The following is a 20,649-nucleotide window of genomic DNA, read 5'->3' as shown; positions in this document are numbered from 1 at the left end:
ACCACATTTTCAATGCCAATCTCTAAGACCATGTTCTCCAACATCAATGCTAATGTCTGAGCATTTTTTACCTTGTTGGAGGCATTGATTGATTTCAGGAACACCACATTATCATTACAGCAGGCCAAAAAATTAATTATGGTCCTGCTCTTCCCATCCGTCCACCCGTCAGAAAGAATAGTGCAACCAAATTTTGTCCATTCTTGTTTCTGTTCCTCAACAAATGCTTTGGCCCTCTCAACAGCATTTTCAATAAGCCTACAAAAACAAAATTTAGTTATGTCTTAGATTCTTAGTAATTTAAAATTGATTTAGACTTTAGTAATCAACATTCTAATTTCTAGATAAATTAATTAAAATTTAGAACTAAGTAAAAAGTTAAAAATTAAAAGGAAATCGAGTGTAATAAAATTATTCGCTTACCTGCCACCCAACACAAAACGAGAAGGGGACTTGTACCCCTTTCCTGCAACTGTCAACCCTGTGGCCAAAGCCTCCCAATAGGGACTGTCAACAACACTAATAGAAAGGTTGTTGAAAACCCAGAAATCTGCTAGTGCATTGTCCAACTGGTCATGGACCTCCTTATTCCATCTAGTGGCCTCTAATGAAGGTTGTGCACCAGGTGTGTGCCTCGGCACAAAATAGCTCCCTATCCCAGAAGCACCTGCTGATCCTGATGGTGCGGAAGTGCTAGGAGGTGTAGGAGTGGGAGTGGGAGTGGAACTCGTGAAAGAAAAAACACCCTGTTTGCGGACACGCGGCCCACGATAAGAGCCAGCCATGCTCTCAATGGCTGCCTCCTCCTCCTGAACATCAACGAAACTGCCCTGGGTCTCTGCTATGGCTGCCCTGACATGCAATTTATTCCGCTCTCTTTGCAATTTTTTTTGCTCTCCAGCTGCGAGCAAGGCATTTGCAAACCTTTTTATTTCTTCTGTTGTATTCTCACAAGGATTCGTATCATGTTTTGAGATCCCTGCGATGTGATATTTGAACCGGTAAATGCCCCCGGATATTACTTTTTCACATCGAATGCAAATCACTTTGGTTGGTTCATCGGGTGCTTCATAGGCATATTTCCATGCTTGATCTCTCGCATTCTTTGGCCTGGTGCCAATGTAGCCTGAGGGGCATGGAGTCAATGGCCATTTGTCTGCCATTTAAAACTGTTGCGGGCTGCCTACACATACAAATTTTTTAAAAAAACTATAAATAAATTATAACAAGATCAAAGTTAACAGTTAAACAATCAATTCAAGCAACATTCCAATAACAGCACCAATAAATTGAAATCCAAATAACATTCAAACAAACTAGCTGCTAGGGTTTCAAATTTTTTTTAAAAGGGCAAATTTTTAGCATAAATTCGATCTAGAATGGAAAAAAATGCAAATGAATGCATTTAATCTTGCTTACATTCATCGAATGCATTCCTAACTAATTAGGAATGTATTTTTATCCATTTACATGCAAGAAAAAAAAATACAATCTCTTGCAAAAACAAAAAACAAAGATTCAAATCACTTACCTAGTAACGAAGAAATCGAATCAAAAGGCCTCCAAATGCACTTGATTCTACCTATTTCTTGCCAAGAACTCCTTTTCTATCCTCTCCTCTCCAAAACACCCTAAGCAATGTAAAAACATAATGAAAAAAATGTGCTTTTTCGTCACTTTATGTGACTGCCGGGCGCGGGCGATCTTTTGCAAAAAAATCGCGATTTTTAGGCGAATTTTTATTCGATTAATCTGCGATTTTTTGGAAAAAATCTGCAAAAAAAAATCTCGATTTTTGGGGCGACTAAATCGCCGGCCCCAAAAAATCGCGATTTTATCTCGTATCGCCGATTAATCGGCGATACTCACATCTATGGTTTTTCTGAGGAAAAAACGAAAGAACACCCCATTATTTTGCAAAAATGTTAAAGAGCAAAAACCCACATTTTTTTAAGAAAGTCTGAAAAAAACCTAAGCACGGATATAGGCATGAAGGCCAAGAAAATCACGACTCTAGTAGAAAATAAATGCAGGCTACTAGAAGAAACATTTGGAAACCCTAAAAAATTACAGGCAAACAGTTTCACAATTTGTAGTGAATAAACAACCTTCAATTATTTTTGGAAAAAATGAGCCAAAAATATTTTTAGGATTTTCACGAACAAATTTTTGATTAAAAATTCACCAAACTCGAGAAAACCTTGTCCAACCGCTCTAATACTATGTTATGGTAATTGGATATTTAATAATGAAAACAAGTTTACAAATATATTGGCAATTGCATTACAATATTTGTACAAGAAACAAATATAAACAAAAGTCAAAAAAGAAACTACCTAAACAAACTAAGATGACCATTGCATAAACATTACATCATTTTAATAGTTTTTTCAAGAGTGTATATGCACCAATGGAAAGATATGAAACAAGTGCAACAAAAGTATAAGCAAAAGATGGTATTGCAAGGAAACTCCTGATGTCACTCATGTGTGTTGAATGCCTGCCACCAAAATTGATGATAATATTATTTTATGCTGTGAGCAAGACACTTCAAAGTCCTAAGCCTGAAGCACTCGACAATAGCGGCAAATGCAATGATGTACTCAAAAGCCATGTCTCAAGAATACCAATACGACTTGGCAACCAATTTGATATGTAAATTTGGCCCTCTAATTTGCAAACAGACAGAATCAAACTGTGTTTCTTAGATTGTTGTAAAGAAGTGTTTATGGCACAAGAGATCAATTCACTACATTGGGAATTCGATGATGATGATGGACAATATCCCAAAAGAAGAGTGAATGTAGAGCTTGAGGATGCTAGCGAGTGCTTTGAAACTATTGTAATCACACATTTATGAATAGAAAAATGTCAATAGTGAATCCACCATAAGGCTCTCTCAACAATACAAAACATGTTGATCTACTCTTCACAAATTCTTCTCTTAGATAAAGCTCATTTTGTTGAAAATATCAAAACAACAAAGAAAATTTACTCCACCAAGTTGAGAAACTAGTGCCTTCATGTGTCATAGCTCATAAATATGAATGGATTAATAATTTTTTTTCTTTACAATGACCCCTTGATGTTTGAATATCAATATATAATAAATAAAAAAGCAGATACATCAACATTAGCCATAGTTATAAGACAAGATGCCTCAGTAACTAATAGTCCTAAATCATTTGTCCTCTTCTTCCACCTAGCAAAATAATTGTCCTCCCTTTAAACCTAGTAATATAAATGCCTATAAAGTAAATTCCACAGGGGCTTTTATGATCTTTCTTCCCCATCGTATATAATATTCTTGGTCCTCTTATCATCAAAGTCTATTGTCACTTTTGCCTCCTTCGAGAGGGCCCATTGCTCGTTCACAGAGGCCTCTTCCTTTCTTGGGTCTATAGATATAAAGATTGATCATCTACCTCCATACTAGTATTCTCTTGGGGCACTTCCTCATCTCCTTCCCCCGAGGCATGAGCAAAATAGGTGCGTCAAAACTAACATTTACAAACAGTTCATTCGCACTAATTAGGTCACCCCCATGAGAGTCTTTGCCCAAAGATGGCATTCTATGTGGCACACTTTCTTGAGATTCTAAACAAGATCATTATTTGCTCTCCATACCTATCCCATTATTGGTCCCATTTCCTCCGGACCTTTCTTGGTTCCTTCAAAGTGAGCTTGAATTAGCTTCGCATTGAATTTGAGATTGGTCATCATCGTGATAGCGTGAACAAGATTTGCCAATTTACAACATCACAAAGCCTGAGACCAAGTAGGAGCACTTCAAATTTCCTTGTCCCATCTATTATGAGATTTGGGGTAGGCTAAATCATCTCTTCACAGTGTCTCAGAATCCCTCCACCTTCTTCAAATATACCAATCAAAGGTGTCTTGCTTTTTACATCTAGGAAGCCACCATGCTTCGAAACCAGTCACTTAGGCACCAAGTTCCCCTTGTCATCTCATTACCTCCTTCGTTGGGCTCCTCTCGGATCGAGGCATCAAGCATCAACTTGGTCACTCCTCGGGGTTTTCCAGATTCATTAATCCTTGTAGGGACTCTTTGTAGTAGCAGCCTATCTCCTTCAGGACCTCCCAATGTCCCTCATCCTCCTCCAAGACTTCTCAGAGGCGACCTACCCCTCTATTTGTAGGTTCTTTTCTAGTGCTTTGACCTCTTAGGGGGAATGGGGTTTCCCTATTGGACCCTACACCACTCTTGCTTTTTTTGGTTTGTTAGTTAGCTTGGTTTAGTTTGTTTCTTGCTTCTTCTACTTTGTTTTATTGGGAACTATTTGGTAAGCCTTCTAAGGGCTGGTCCCCTATTTTGTTCTTGGCAATCCCTTTGACCCGTTTCGTGGTGATTTGTTGGATGTTAATAAATTTATCCTTTATCCGTATCTTATCAGAGACCCATGCTATAGAATGCAGATTACAAGGTATGATCATGTAGCTTACGATAACATACCCATATAGCTTCAAGGTGAACTAGTAAAGTTACAATATTAAAAAGTATTTTAACTTTTACAAACCATTGAATTGTGCTAACTGTTACAATAAATACAAAGTATGCAGCTAGCTGCCTAATTTTATTAGCAATGATATTCCAATAAACATTAATTTCAATCATTTAATAATACAGTAGAAATTACTAGAGGAAGATACTCTTCGGTCCACTGAGATTCTTCCAAAACCAAGAACAAACAACCTCAATATAAAAGAAACTGAAGACTATGCTAACATTCCATCACTCAACTGAAATACTTATTGAATGAGAAATACTGTCATTTTTATAGTGCATTTAAATTTTTAATCCTAATAGCAAAAATAATTAAGAAAAAACGTTCGAAACTTACCCAAAGCAGCAATTCCAACTGAAAGTTCCTCCAAAGAGTGCGAATGTGAATGGCCAACAAGAGAATCTATACCATCATGGTTATGGTTATGGGGGTGAGTGTGATCGTGATCAAAATTCAGAGAATGTGTATGAGAGTGGTTGTGCAAACCGCCTGAAAACCAAAGCATCAAATTACTAATACTTCTCAGTTATATCATTTAATAACAAAGAAATAAATCAGCATAGTACTATTAAAAATATGTTATGCACTGAGAATTGGAAGAAGGTCTAGATACACGTAATGAATATTTTCACAAAGCCATATCAATTGCTCTTCATTCAGAAGAGCACTAAATGGGTTATATTCTAAACTTCAGTTCTCATGAGTTTCAAGTCCAAGCAAGTATCAATAACAGATTTGATTGTTATGTCCCCATCGGTGGCCCAAATGTTTGACAAAGAACATTACTTAATTAATTAGACGAAGCTGTCCAACTTAAATTTTTCAAACAACATGTATTTAACATTATGTTCATTTGCTAAGTATTTAATTTGTGTTAAGTGACATTACCTGGGGCCAAAAACAAAGTAATATATTATAAAGTCACTTATATGAGCAAAATTAAATTAATATCTAAAACGTGATTTTATTATTGAGTTCTCAGAATCTCAGAGATTTCCAGGAGGGTTCGAGGAGGATTGTGCAAACTCGTTTAATATTTCTGGATTCTTCATTTTGAAATAACTCATTGGGAGTCTAAGCATTGGTTCAACAATACAGCCTAGGATGGAAAACCTAAGGGGGATATTGAATTTGTGCACAAAAATCCACACAATTGATCCTTGGCAAACTCAGATAGGGTTTGCAAGCATGCAAATTGCTTCAGGTTTGCAAAGTTTAGAGCATATGATTGACAGAGTGTAGTACTAATTGGAAAAGGAATTGTAGTTTATAGCGTCTCAACTAAGTTACTGGTAGGGATGCGGGGATGGGTCTGGGTACAAGAAACTGGTACATGGGTACATAAAAAAAATTGAAGGGTTTGGGTATATATATATATATATAATAAGAGAAACATACGGAATTGTAAAACTAAATCAATTCATAGTATGATACTTGATCACTGGTCAATGCCAATTGATGGTTAAAAAATATTCAAATCAGCCATATCATGTACCCACAGACGAACCAGTACCAGGTTCATACCTGAACCCGATTTGGGGCCTGATGGTACGAACCCGGTAACTTAGCAACTTGATGAAGAGGATAGCAGAAAGCTCCAAGAAAACGCACAATCCAAGCAAAGAGAACAGGAATTTGGACTTCCTGAAAAATAATGAAAATCAAAATAGAGCAATAAAATCTGTCACTATCTGTCTGGCTTCAAAGGAATAAGTTACAGTTGAGTAATGGCCCTTAAAAAGAGGAGCTTGGTTCTGTCAAATCAGAGCAGAGTAACACATCATTTTGCCTTGAGATGCTTGTACTGTGGGCTGGATGTGCCATCGTAATGTTGAAGGCTTTTCTAAACAGGTAATGTACAAGGGTTAGAGGCCATCTGCATGTTGGTACCAGGGCAGTTGGGGTATGGAAGGCATTGGTGCAATGGCTTCATGTATGATGCCATGATATGACCTTTTGTGGATATCGTTGACTCTATGGTGGGCTGCATTGGGACTATCTATGGAATCATAAGAGATATGGATGGGGAGGTGATAGCGAGCACTGCTCTGGATCTTGATGAGGGGAGATCAGTGAGTGTTCTGAGGATGTATTTCATCAGTGATTATTATTAATCTAGTGAATGAAGGATCAGATTTGAACTTGAACTCTGAGGGGGCTAATGCAGTGAGGGAAGGAGGAAAAAAAACTTCATTGATAATGCCTGGGAGATGTTTTGTATAGGCATCGTGAACAACCTCTTCCTCTTTGGAAATCTACAGGAATCGGAGGAGAATTGGCTGTCCGCAGCTTGCATGGTCAATGTCATGGATTTTGGAAGGAACCTGGCAGTGATCTATAATTTCCTGAAGTAATTATGCTATGTAACACCTGGTGCTAAGGCCAAAGGTAAATGCATCAGGGCTCTACATGCCCCTTTTGTTGTAATGGGAGCTATCCCCTTTGATAATGCTTATCAATAAAACAAAAAATACACAAAACATGTTTGGAGATACAAACGTATTAGATTTGTTGGCAAATAATAAATTTGTATGTGGTGTGTGTGCAAGTGAATCTATATATCTCAGAATTTAGGTGGTCTGTGTTGATGAAGAAAGCAATATCTATAACTGCATTGTGTGCAGTGTGAAGGAAAGAGATTAAAATATAATATAATCTTCATTGGTATTGGGAACAACATCCAGCCAGTACCCTAGAAGGATCATACCTATCCAAGGACATGAGAAATGGTTCAAAACTCTAGAATGGCGGTTGAAAAGTATAAAAAGTCTCCACTGCATCATTTCCTAATGGCCCACGCAACTTCTCAAAGGATGCAGCTTTTGAGAAGGCTTTTGTACATTGCAAAGAAGCAATCATACCATGTAACAATGATGTGACAACCATGTGGAGACTAAACAAGGCTAAGCCTTGTCATAAAGCGGATGTTTGATTTTAACACGTTATATAAAGAAAGGAAGGAACTATTAAATTTGCCTTACCAAGTACCATACACATGTGAGCTGTTGTACTAATTCTTTGGGCAGCCTTTACCATTCATGTATGGTGTTGTACATGATAGGAAGGCATAAGGAAGCAGTGCCAAGGAGGTCAAAAAATAATTTTCTGTATATTTGACATGTGAATGCAATGTTCTAAAGATCATCCCTGTCATTTGGGTTGGGAATAATTTCAGACCAGCAAAGTGCAACATGTTTGACAAAATGTCATTATGCAATTATTCAATGTTACAATACCTATGTGATTGATGCATTATTGAACTCACAATTATATCTACTCTAATTCATTGCAAATCAGAATCGATAAACATGTGGTTTCTTGCACGGTGTTTGATGAAATGTCTGTGTAAGAAAATTTGTGAACATTCTAAGTTTTGTCAGATATCTTTCTTAGGGTTCTTACATTGACTTAGTGTCATAACAAATTCCTATACTACAAAACCTGTTATGCATATCTCCCTATACTTGATGAGGGAGTAATTTATTTTATTCTTGCCTTAAGCTTATTCCGCAGCTATGGTTGGTATAATTGCTACAGTTCCTCCTATTCTTGCCATTGTTTGCAGCTGCACTTGCTTTATCCTCTTCGCTATACTTACCATACTTGGACTAAGCAAAGATTGTCTGGCTCAGAAAAAATTAAAAGCTCAGACACAGCAAAAGCTCGAGGATTGAAAAAATTTCCAGACATTAAAGGACACGTGAATCCATTAAAGTACTATTAAAAAAACATGCACATTACTGAATTTATAAATAAAAGCTCATAAAAGCCAATTTCTTGTTCCCAAATTGCTGCAAACTTGAGCGCCATTTATCCAGCACTGTTGTTTAAAAATATGATAACAAAATGATTATTTTTTCAGGTAGAATGGACCTATGCAACCGCAGGTGAATTTTTTATTGAAATTTGTGAATCAATGGCATCTTTTGGGCAAAAATGTGGCAATAACCCAACACCAATTTTTCCTGTGAGCAACTCGCAACCATTTCAACTTGCAAGATCAGCAGATGTTCCATCTGTGATCCTTATAATATTCTTCTGTCACTTGTCATACTCTACAGTCCTACTATATTTTCTTAGTTCAATTATTTCTCCAATAGCAATTGGTGTTAGTCTTTTACATAAATTTATTGTCCTCTTCTTATTAACTAATTTGTGTTTATCACAAACTTCTGCTCAAACCCAAAGGCAAAATCTATAAGGTACTGTGAGTTTCAAATATCATAGATAGAAATTTGCCATTAAGAAATAGCATTTTGACTCCAAACTTCCTCCCATGTTCAAATGCCTATCAAGATACTTAATTCAGAAGCTTCTTTTTTACCCCACTAGCAGTATCCTTGTGTGAAGCAACTGTGACATTAACATAATAAAAAAAGAAGTCAGAATATCAAAAGTAAAGATGCAAAACAAAACAAGTTTCCCAAGTCCAAAGGAGGCTCAAACAATGATGTAATTTCTCCAAAACTAAAATCCAATTCATGTTTTCTATACACATATCCAAATGAGCTCTATATAATACCATATGTACATTCATAAGTTCTTTGGCATCACACGATGTGCTCAATAAACCAAAGTCGGTTCATCTTTCTCTTTATCATGGCTGAACTGTCCTACAAAACAACAAAACAAGCCCAAGCCTAATAATACTCCTAAGAATGATTCTCCTACAAATCAAGGTTAAAACAATTATTCTCATTTGGCTCACATCATCTCAACAAATCCAAACAAAAACCAACCTTGTACAAGTTAGGATCAAACATAAAACAGGAAAAACACAAAGGATAAATAATACGGAGACAATTGGAAAGAAACGAATGTAATAAAGTTACAAACATTAAATATCACTAACAATATTTAGGCTCCAAATATAAGCTACAAGTATATAAATGGAATACTACTTTTAAAGGGCAGCACACCTCTTTGAATGATTATGTGTTACTAATCACTCCTTTACACCTCCATGCTGAAGGAGAAAATAGGAATCTTTCTTGGCATCTTACTGAACATGATTCCTACTGACCTATGGAATGTCTTTAGATTTCTATTAATAAGATTGACCAAGCCCTCACATAGCCAGTGTAAAGTCATCTTCCTACAAACTAATGGGGCATTGAAAACATATGTGAATGCAAACTACTTTAGGGTTCTCCAAATATCAAAAGTAGACAGCATTCTTATTTGAATCAAAAAGAGTATGCAATGAATTGTTCAAACAGCTTGGTGAGCATACTCCAATATTTATATAAAAGATGGCACCGAATATTGTGTAATTACAGGAGTGTTATTCAATGAGTCAATCTTAACTGTGATAATACACATTAGCAAAGACCATTAACACAACATGGTAGTGGATCAACTTGAATTAGTAGTTTTCCATCCAATGTCCTAATTGGAGTAACATCGGGTATCTGTATTACATAGAAATTATAATGTCTTGAAATTGAAAAAGAATTGGGTAGGTCCTATCTACAAGAGAGGTTAACAATCAATAGGATTTTCATTTCCTATGAGATTTGATCTGTTACTTTATTATCTGATGATGACCTCAAAGACTAAACACAACATTGATGACATTTTTTCCATACATGTTAGTAATAGTCATGAAGCAAGAGGGGTCCACTTGGCAAACAAGCAACAAATTGTTTTAAAACATCTTAGAGAAAATATAATGATAGCACAATGGTTATAAGCATTTTCATCATATAAGGAAACTATTTTCTATCCACAATACTCTTGCATTCTTTAACATTGACATTTGTCTCACCTTTGTGGATAATCTCTACTATGGAAAGTAAATTCCAATTATCGTGCATACACAAAACAAATTGAGGAAAAACCCTCTATGAAATGATCTATCCATTAAAGTATTATTGTAGTATTTAGTATATGATGACCAGTTTGGCCTTACGGATAAACTTTAGGAATATTCTTTATTATTTTTCTTTACCAGTTATAAATCTTACCTTGTTAGTTGTCGCTGTTATCCTATTTGAAAAAAGCATTTTGTACTAATTTAAGAAGAGATTCACTCCTTGTTGAATATTGGATATCTTGTTAATTATTCTGTGTTATATATTGCCTAATAGATCAAACCATAGAGAGAAATTAGGAACATTGGGCAGTTAAATCATTTCAATTTTTAATTTAATTTTGCATTTTTATATGAAAGAGAATACTCTTTCTCAATACATAAGGATCATACCTAAAGCATGTGGTAGCTGATGAAGAAAAGCATCGCCTACCATGGCTCCTGCCTAAAAACACAATTCATAAACAGCCATTTAGCATAAATCCATAGATGAACCTACAATTTTACTATATTTTGCATTCATTAATCCATAGAAAAAAGAAAGAGAAATTCTATTAGTGTCAATGAATCACCAAATTAGATCACTAGGACTCAAATAGTGCATAAGAGAACTACTACTTTTAAAAAAATCCAACAAAATAAAATAACATATTCTTTGATGCAGACTTTTCAATAAAATATTATACATTTTTGGATCTAGCTTTTAAAATTACAAAACAAAGTTGACTACAAGCTGTAATTTTCATTTCTAAAATGATGTACAGAATACATAACCAAAAGATTTCAAAATAATATGGATCATTATGGCTCTTGAAATCTTTATATATAACTTTCAACTATAGAACTATAAGATAGACTAATTGCATCCCGTTACAAGTTAGGTTAGTAAGACTCTCATTTCAAGATTTAACTTAGTAGCATTTATTAAAGATCTTCAAATGGTACCTCAATATTGTCAATGAAGTATGTAAAGATTGGATGTTGTTCCCTTGTCTCCTCTCTATAGTTTGCATTCATCCATTATAGAGGCATTCAGGTTTTATGTTCAAAGTTGGTCAAAAAGAGAATTCATCGTCATAAGAAGTTATAAACCCATCTATCCATATCTGAGCAACTTTAAAAGGCAAGTATCATGAATCTTTACTATAGATTATTCAGTTTTTCTGATAAACTTGACATCTTAGAAATCAATTAAACTAATTTTACTCCCCAACTTTCTTTGAAATGGAAATATCAGGCTATTTATTATTATGAACATTAAAATAAACCTTTATTATTTAATCCATGAATATGAACATTCAGCATTAGTTTGTCATACCAAAGATTCAGTTTCAGCATTCACTTGTCCTACCAAAGGCACTGTCCATTCAATTTTCTTCCAAGAATGTTTCTCTAACATACATATCTTCTCCACCATCCCCTATTCCTAATTTATTAGCTAGAGCATGCATCATGGGGCTCTCAGATTTGTCCATTCACAATTTCTGGCAATTAATGTGCTCTTATGTTGAATGACCCAAATCTGGTTTCATACCACCTCTTCCATGGCACTCTTCAAGGCCACTAACCGTGCATCCAAACATTAGTTTCAACTTTAAATGAAGTCTTTCCAAAAAAAATTACTTCAACTTAGTCAATTCTCTTTTCTTCCAAGAACGTCTCTCCATCACACATATCTTCCAAATCATCCCCAATTCCAATTTTGTTGACTGGAGCATGCATCATGGTCCTCGTGGAGGACTGTTCACGGTTCATTCACAATGCTGGCAATTGATGTGCTCTTTCTCTTGATTGACCCAATTCTGATTTTGCACCACATTCTCCATGCTATCCTCCGAAAGGATCACTCATGCACTCAAACTTTCCATCCCCACTTCATTATTCCACTCCCAGGTTGAATTTTTGGATTGCAATAAAGCAAGTCTTTGTTCTCAAAGATGTGGCTATGGCAGTACTCTTTTTCCACAAACCCAAAAAATTTAAAATTACTCATACCAAAATGATTTGTAATTTCACCAATAATTGCCTATTGAATCACCACAATTTTAATTAACTACTGAACTACTTGAATAAATTCAATGACAGTCAAGAGAATAGAACATTGGGGAAACAAAAATAAAATGCAGAAAAAAAAACATTCAACACCACAACACTGAATTTCTTATTGGGAAAACCCTACGATGGGCAACTATAATTGGTAGCAATAAATGCTCATTACTGAAGATGCCAAACAAGAAAGCAAATGAAGTGGATACAACAATTCATTGTTCCTATGCTCACAGTCAAGATTTCAGTCCATCATACAGCAGACTTATCCATATCTATTTATAAGTAATGAAGAATACTGTGTATCGAAGGTTTCATTGCCTCGAATTTGGAAGAGTGGAGTGTCATTCTATTCATTTCAAATTCTGCTTCTATTATCAGGAAAAAAATGCATCTTTATACAAACTGGCAGATTCATCATCATGAAGGCAACAGCAAAACTGCCCCTCCAGAAGATCTTGTACTTTTGATACCACCAGCTGTTGGTACAGGCAATTTCACTCTACTAGTTTCCGGGGTAAGTTTAAAAGTTGTAACTCTGAGAAACCTTCAACCTATCAAAGATCAGCCTTTTTCTAGATCCTTATGGATCACAACCAATATCATTGTCTTCTACTTTATTTCAGTCAGCCCACTTGCATAAGGACTACTCTTAACATTTTAATTATATGCTCTGTCCTCATCAATCTTATGTACATTTGAAAGCTAGGGACTAGTGTTTCTAGAGAGTTCTGATTTTGCCATTACGAAAGGGTTCCTTGGAATCTCTGGTATTTTTCTTGCTTGGAAAGAAGAGAAGCATGAATTACCCTCTTGTCATTAGTGGGAATTTTATGCCCCTGTATGCTTCAAGTTTTCCTGAATCCAAAATGACGGAATTTGGGGATCTGAAAAACCACTTGCATGGGATTTTTATTATAGCATTTGGGGTCGATCGATTGATCAATACCAACCAACTTAAAAAATGAACTAACTCAGAAGTATCGAGAGCCATTTGATTTAATGCCCCTATCACAAGTCATTTATTTGCCCATATTACTTTACTTTCAGAGACTCAGTCACATCCTGGACAAATCCTACTTTTATAAGGATGAAGGCAATTGCCCTTGCAATGGAATGAATTAACACCATTTTACATTCAACCAAAGTGATGCATTGAAGCCCAACACATGAGGGCTGCATAACCTGCGACCTGAGATTTATCAGGTTCTGGTGTCTCAGCAGTAACAGCAAATGGTAAAGGAATAGCACTTGGGTTCAATTGTATTCTCTGATTTACGTCTTAATGAGTGATTGTGAGATTACTCCTGAAGTCTTAGATCAAACAGAAATACCAGATCTTAATATCCTAGTTAACCGCTAACTTTTTCTTGGAGTTAGTCAATGAGATAGTAAAACATTTTTGGTACTGTTTTATGTTTGCCCAAAGAAGTACTGGTTACACTGTAAGTGTTTGACAAGATTCCCATTGGCATAGTACTCCATTATTGTTTTATTCCAGCAGTTTAGTGCATGCCAACTGTTTGGTAAAATACCTTGGGAAGAAATCACATGTATTTTCTTGATATCCAAGGAGGGAAGGTACAGCGGTTGAAGGACTGAAGTCGTTGAAGACACAAACATGGCTACAACAGACCTTCAAAAAAATAAGAATTTAAGGTACCCTCATGATGGGCAAGTCAAAGATCCTTATGAATGTAAAACAGAAGTAAGAAGACTGTACGATGAGTATAACAAATTCCTGTTAAAGCTTCAAAAAGGATTTCCTTTCATTGATTACGTGGACTTTCAGCTAGAGCTGCAAAACAAGACGGATATGATAAGAAACAAATACTATGATTTGGCCCGAGGTCTCCTTGCAGAGGACAGTTACAAAAAATTGCATAGGGAAGATATCAATCAACCTGACAATAGTACTAATAATGGCACTAGTATACTAATAGGTAATTGGAAGACAAAAGTATCTTATGGAGCTGTTTACACTAGTCCTTTTGATGAGCAAGTTAATGGCCCATGTAGTAGAGTTGACCAACCCGCCAACGTTAGCAACTCTAGCATCTTAGTTGGTGACATGGAAATTAACTTGGATGAATTTTATGATGATGCCAAGCTGGAAATTATGTCAAGTTTTGAGGAGGAGAAAATGAACCGCAATGTTGGCAGGACAGATGATCTAGCACACATCGAGTTAGAGGATATATCTGAAAATGTTGTTCCCCCAAGTGATGAAAAATCAGAAAACTCTATGGAGAACAGCCCATTTGTGTTTGAAGGAGATGGTCAAAAACCATTATCACTCCTTCACTTATTGGATATGTTTTTGGTCAAAGAGGACAAGATTGTCCAAGTGTTGACGAGGTTGGATGATTCTTCCAATTTGATTGAGGATCTCATGCAGAAGATTGTGATAGAAGAGAGGCATGGGAATGTTTGCGGTATCACAAGTCCTCTTTTACGTACTATTTTTTAAACTTTGAAAATGATAAAATATGAGTACTTGCAACTATTAATGGATAGAGATCTAGCAATAAAATTTGAAAGGGACAAGGAGAGTGAGGTAGATGAGCTATGCCTTCAATTGAGCTTAACACATTATTCCATCCACAAAACTGAAAATCAAACGAGTGAGGCAGCCACTTATGAGAAAGATAACTAGGGTTCAAGGGCACAAGAAATCACGCAAATCATTGAAGGAATTCATAAAGTGAGTAGATGTGAAGGCAAACAATGTGATTCAATCACGTGTTTCCCATTTGAGACTTTTTATGGTGAGAAAAATTCTATGGATCAGTAAGTTGATGAATCTAAAAATTCTGATTTCTATGACAACAGTTGTACATCTTCACATGAGCACATGGTTAGTGATACAACAACTGAGAATAATTCAGAAATTTCAATTAATGGTGAACCATCCTCTTACGAAGACATCAGTGAGAGTACTTATGGTGGGTAGGAAGTACAGATTTATCCTTCGCATGCGCCGAGGAATCTTTTAGCTTACCCAGAGATTTATCACTCAGCTCTTACGAGATGGCCATGGCCTACTTGTTGATTGGTGATTTTTCTTGTTGGTATATTTCCACTATCAGTGATTTCCCTGTGTATGTTGGTAATATATTTGCTAATTCTATTTGGCCTTTCAGGGTCAACAAGTTATTTGCAAGTGACTGGGTAGATCACACATGACTCTACGTTCCACTTGAGGTGTCCACATTTTTATTTCAGCAGGGTATTGAAGACAGTGTCAGCACTCATGATGTTGGTGACTCACCCACCACTCTTTTATCCAAGATCATGTTGCTTGGGTAGTCGAGAATCCAGGTGTTATTAGTATCTTGCTTCTGGCGGATTATGCTGTGTTGCTACACAGTCACATGATTATGATCTGTGTGTTTCAGCTTCCTGACATATCAAAGTTCCAGAGATTAGGATTACTCCTTTTTCACCGAAGTGATATGGCGGTGGAGTCGGATTGGCCAGATCTATCATTGACATCGGAACAAATATTACAGGAGTGGTACAGTGATACAGTGGTACAATTATTTCAAGAACTAGTCGGTGGTATCTCAGACAGTGCAGGAGTCCTCACTTGGGATCCAGGTGGAGTACCCCTAGGTATTGCTTTTCATCGAGGAGCTAGGAGGAGAGTTTGGTTGTTATCATCTTGGGGTGGATATTGGTATATTGTTGAGCTCCCATCTTCACTTGACAGTCAAGACTCCCAGAGTCACTCATGGAGTGAGGCCTTCATGCTAATTAAGGGTTTTGGCACGCATGGCAACAGCACATGGCAGTTGGTGTCCCTTTATGGTGAGACTTGGAATCCTGGCATTCAGTTATTTGGCACATCGACTCCTATTGTACTGATTTGCCATTCAAGATTTGGGATGATGCATGCCGGGTTACATCGACTGAAGAGTAGAATCTCCTTCTCATGGTGAGTATGGGATCCTGGCATTTGGTTTCTGCAAGTATGAGCGGATTGCTTGAGGGCAAGCAATCTTTGAGAAGGGAGGCTTTGTAATGTCCTCTTTTTCTGGGACATTATAATTTTGTGTGCTGGCTAGTTTCGCCTAGGTTTCAAGGGCAGAAAGGTTCTTTACAGGGTTCAGTTCGAGGTTTGGCCTAGGCATTTCTAGTTTCAGACCCATCGGAGCAATTTTGGCAAGTTGTTCGGATACTTACTATTTTTAGTAAATAGGGCACAGTATTTTCGGTACCTCAGTGTTGGTTTAGAAGTGTCTCACCGAGAGCTTTCCAACGAGCTATTGCATGTGATTATCTGAGTTCATTTGGTCAGCTATTTTAATGCCTAATGATTATATGGTTTCCTGACTAAGTGACTATTAAAGTCATTTAACTTGTCACTTTATTTTAAAAAGTTACTATGTTCACTTAAGTGACTAAAGGACAAAAAAGGTGCTTTATCCCACATTGCTTAAAAGAGCGTGCATCACATTGGGAAAAGTAATAAAGGTACAACAGACTCCACGTGGGATGATATGAAGATATATTATTTAAAACAAATATTAATATGGGAGTTGGAAACAGTTACTGGTTATTTCTTCGAGGACGCAAACCCTTGAAGAAGCTTTGGAGGTTGGACGCAAACCTAGCCTTCTTACACGTTTTATCTACATTTGCCAATCTAACTATAAATTATGTTTATAAGATTGGTTCATTTGGATAGTTGCATGTTATTGTATTGCTGTTGTATAATACAGTAATGTTATTTGGTAACCATTGGTGATTAATTACTGATTTATGTATGTATTTCTGAATATTGGAGGAAATAAACAAACTTTCCTGAGTTTTCTTTTATGCAAATCTGCTGGTTACAAAATGGATTAAAGTCCTGGAATTTATAGCAATGTTGGTTATCTTTTCGGTTTTGAATCTGCAAGTTCCAATCAAGGGCTTTTAGTATAATATCTGGAAGGGGATGTTTCAGAAAGCCAAGCATATAAAACAAAAATAAAACATTCCAAATTATATAAAAGAAATTGTCATCACAAAAGTTGTTGAAAACTAGTATATTCTTGACCATGTGTTTTAATTCATGTCATAATTGTTTAACCTTATTCCAATTTTTCCTTCTTTATATCAAAGACATTAAGTTTTGAAAGATAACCTTCATTCTAAAAAGGCTACAACATTGTCATTAAACTTTATGAATGGTTCTTGATCTGGAAGCATCATATTCAATGTTATGGGAGTCATATGAAATGGAAATAACAAAGGTATTTTTTAAGTAACATGAACTCATCGTGGTTTGATCCAAAAAGTGGGTTAATTATAATGTCCCCAACTAGGACAGTACTTAATTTGCTCTAAAACTTCCAATTGGGGTTTGGATTGCATTTGGGAATGGCAACTTGTAACATTCCCTAACTGAGATAATGTCACTTCTTAATGATTAAAATACAGTGTTTTGCATTAAACCCCATAATATAAAGAACAATCCTTGATTCGTAATGCATAATTAAGTCCTAGTTTATCCACTACAAATCGCTAGACTTGAGAAGAATGGTAGAATTACTGAGCAAATGGTGCATGAAATAGTCTACAAGCAGGCTCCTTCAAGGCTTAAACCCAATGTTGGTAACTACCCATCATGTGACCAAAATTACTCTGCCTTTCCCTTCACAAATTCTCTACCCCTTAATTGTATAAGAGTGTGATTAAGGAATTGACTTAGTCTATACAATATATTTTATATCCCAAATATAGTATAAATGTATTGAAAAGAAAACCAACAAGAAGTGATTCACAAAGCATCCTAGATTGCATAAATCCCTTCTTGCTAACAGCATCATAAGGTCGAAGGCTTACAGTGCCAACGACGCATGAAATAGTCTACAGGCAGGTTCCCTCGAGGCTTAACCCCAATGTTGGGAACTACCTGTTATCTGACTGAAATTACTCTATCTTTCCCTTCCACAAACTCCCTAACTTAGGAAAGCTTAGTAAGAGATAGCAGTCGGATTCTTGTTATCTTCAATCCAAGTATCTACTTAGATATTTATTATTTATATTATATACATATCCCTTTGCTCATAATTTCATATTAGTGTATCTGATTTATCTCTCATGTATAAAACATACATATAATTTTGATATTAGTATTATTAACCTCCATGTATATAATATAATATTGATATACATGTTCACATATTTATGATCTTACTATATACATTATGTAATAAATATAATTCATATGATATTATAATCTTTATTTATTTATTTATGTTTATTTAGTATGATATTATAATCTTTTATTCCTACTCTCCCACTCGATCAGTCGTGCGTATGTGTGTGTGTGTCATGGTCCATCACCCTTAATTGAATATAAATATTAAATTTGTAATTTGTTGATTGCTTGTCAGCAATTCCTGTGATTCATTTCCTTTATATGGAATACTTCTCCCTAGTGTAATATGTTGAATTCATACTTCTATCAAATGCTAGAATTTGATTCTTAGATCAAAACCTAACATATATTATGATCTACTGTGAATCTGATGCTTCCATGTGGTCCATATCAAATACACTCAATTATCTTTGTTTAATTCCATTCATATTTTGATCAATCTCTCCTTCTGATTATCATCCATATATATAATGATTTCTGATTCTCTGAACATCTTGATAGATATCGAATATATTTAATAATCAATATCTATGCTTCTTCCTGAGTCTTTCACTATTCTAAGCTGATCTAATCAGTAATTTGTACCTGTTAATGATCTATGATTCCCTTGTTGAAAGTTGACTTCCGTCTTTGTCTGATAATTGCAAACATTGCTCTCCTTCAATATGATTCAATATCAAATATATTTAATAGTCTTTGATTCCCTTATTTCTTCCTCTTCATTCTTCAATCCTGAATGGGTGATGAGTGTTCCCTTCTTATATCATATGTTTGCAAAGATCAGTCATTTAACCAATAGACATTCCCAGAGCCCATTCATTACAAAATGCATCCTTAACTGCTGCCTTTGTTATTGTAAACAGTGTCTTTTCATAACAAAATCGCTGTTCTGCTAATTAAAAATGAGTAGTGATTAATTGTAGTTTCTCCACTCCTATTGTAGTCTTCACTCTTGACCTCTAATCGATATCAACGAGTCTTAACATTAGTCTCCCCTTTAACCTCATTCATCTTCACGAGTATTGACAAGTCTTCTATTATGATCTCTAACAATATTACTGCTTTTTAACTTATTGTTGACGTCGTCGCCTAGCCATTATTCATTGCTGTTCTAATCCAAGGGGAGGATGATATTGAAAACTGTATTGATTCATTCATGCACATAATCTCTGATGTGTTGTTATAAATCTACCTGATCATAGTCCTGACTCCTGACCAATTATTCACAATTCATCATATGATAGGATATTTGTGATCTATAAATACTCTCAATGATATAATCCATAGCAGTCGTTATCATTTATGGTCTCTGCTCTGGGTCCTTTCCTTGGCTCTGGTGGTAGTCCTTCACGATACTGTATATTACTTATTGCTTCAATAGCCTATTTGTGCTACGGAATTTTAGTTTTACGCCATTCTTAGTGTTGGTGCCATCTTCAATAAAGCAAGGCCTAACCGTTAATGATCATTTTAGCTGGTGACTGGTACTTAGGCTGAAATACTTTTATCACAATCGCAATCATATGAATGGTGGAATCCATTTTCACATAGGGTCTTCCACGGTTACATGGCACCTATGAGATACGATGTTTGTGTGTTCCAATTACTCAACTGGAAAGGTTCTTTTCTTTAGAATCTCCCAAGCATAGATTTATTATAATTTAATAATATTATTTATCTGATATTTATTTGTTTGTTTTTATACTTTACTTTTATTATTATTTAAATCCTAATTCAAAAAGGGACATCGCATTGATAAAGAAGGAATCAGCTAGCTTGATGTGAGTTAAGACCACACTGGTACAATTGGCTTTCTTATAGTATCAGACATCCTTGAGACCAATCTTGTACTTACAATATATTACTCACTTTTGACAAAAAATTGTAACAGTTGTTTGATAAAATCGAAGTAATGTTATGACATATGCATAGAATCACAAAATGGAACAATGTATAATGAATTCAAAATCCAGATCATGATATCTATCATGGCATGTTGAAGTAGAAAGAGTGAAATATCACAGTTTGTTTAATTGAGATTGTAATGTCCCCTTTTGGGAATTTATTTAAACAATAATAATCACTCAAAATATGATAATAGTTTTATCCAAAAT

At 35.5% G+C, this 20,649-nt stretch overlaps 1 protein-coding gene across 1 annotated transcript in view; it reads right to left on the bottom strand.

Moving 5' to 3' along the window:
* The window catches only part of IAR1 (ZIP metal ion transporter family), a 117,660-nt gene that overhangs the window by 54,692 nt on the left and 42,319 nt on the right, over positions 1–20,649 (bottom strand). The window contains exons 4-5 of the mRNA XM_089815045.1: positions 10,732–10,783; positions 4,863–5,015 (exon numbers count right to left, since the gene is read on the bottom strand). Of these exons, the coding sequence (XP_089671171.1) occupies positions 4,863–5,015; positions 10,732–10,783 (205 nt within the window). The remainder of the gene's footprint in view (positions 1–4,862; positions 5,016–10,731; positions 10,784–20,649) is intronic.

Source organism: Cupressus sempervirens, chromosome 2 (genome assembly GCF_028749045.1).
Source record: "Cupressus sempervirens isolate cs-2001-9-10 chromosome 2, ASM2874904v1, whole genome shotgun sequence".
Taxonomy (NCBI): Eukaryota; Viridiplantae; Streptophyta; class Pinopsida; order Cupressales; family Cupressaceae; genus Cupressus; species Cupressus sempervirens.
Note: the sequence above shows the minus strand (reverse complement) of the source record. Positions and strands in the feature narration are given on the sequence as shown.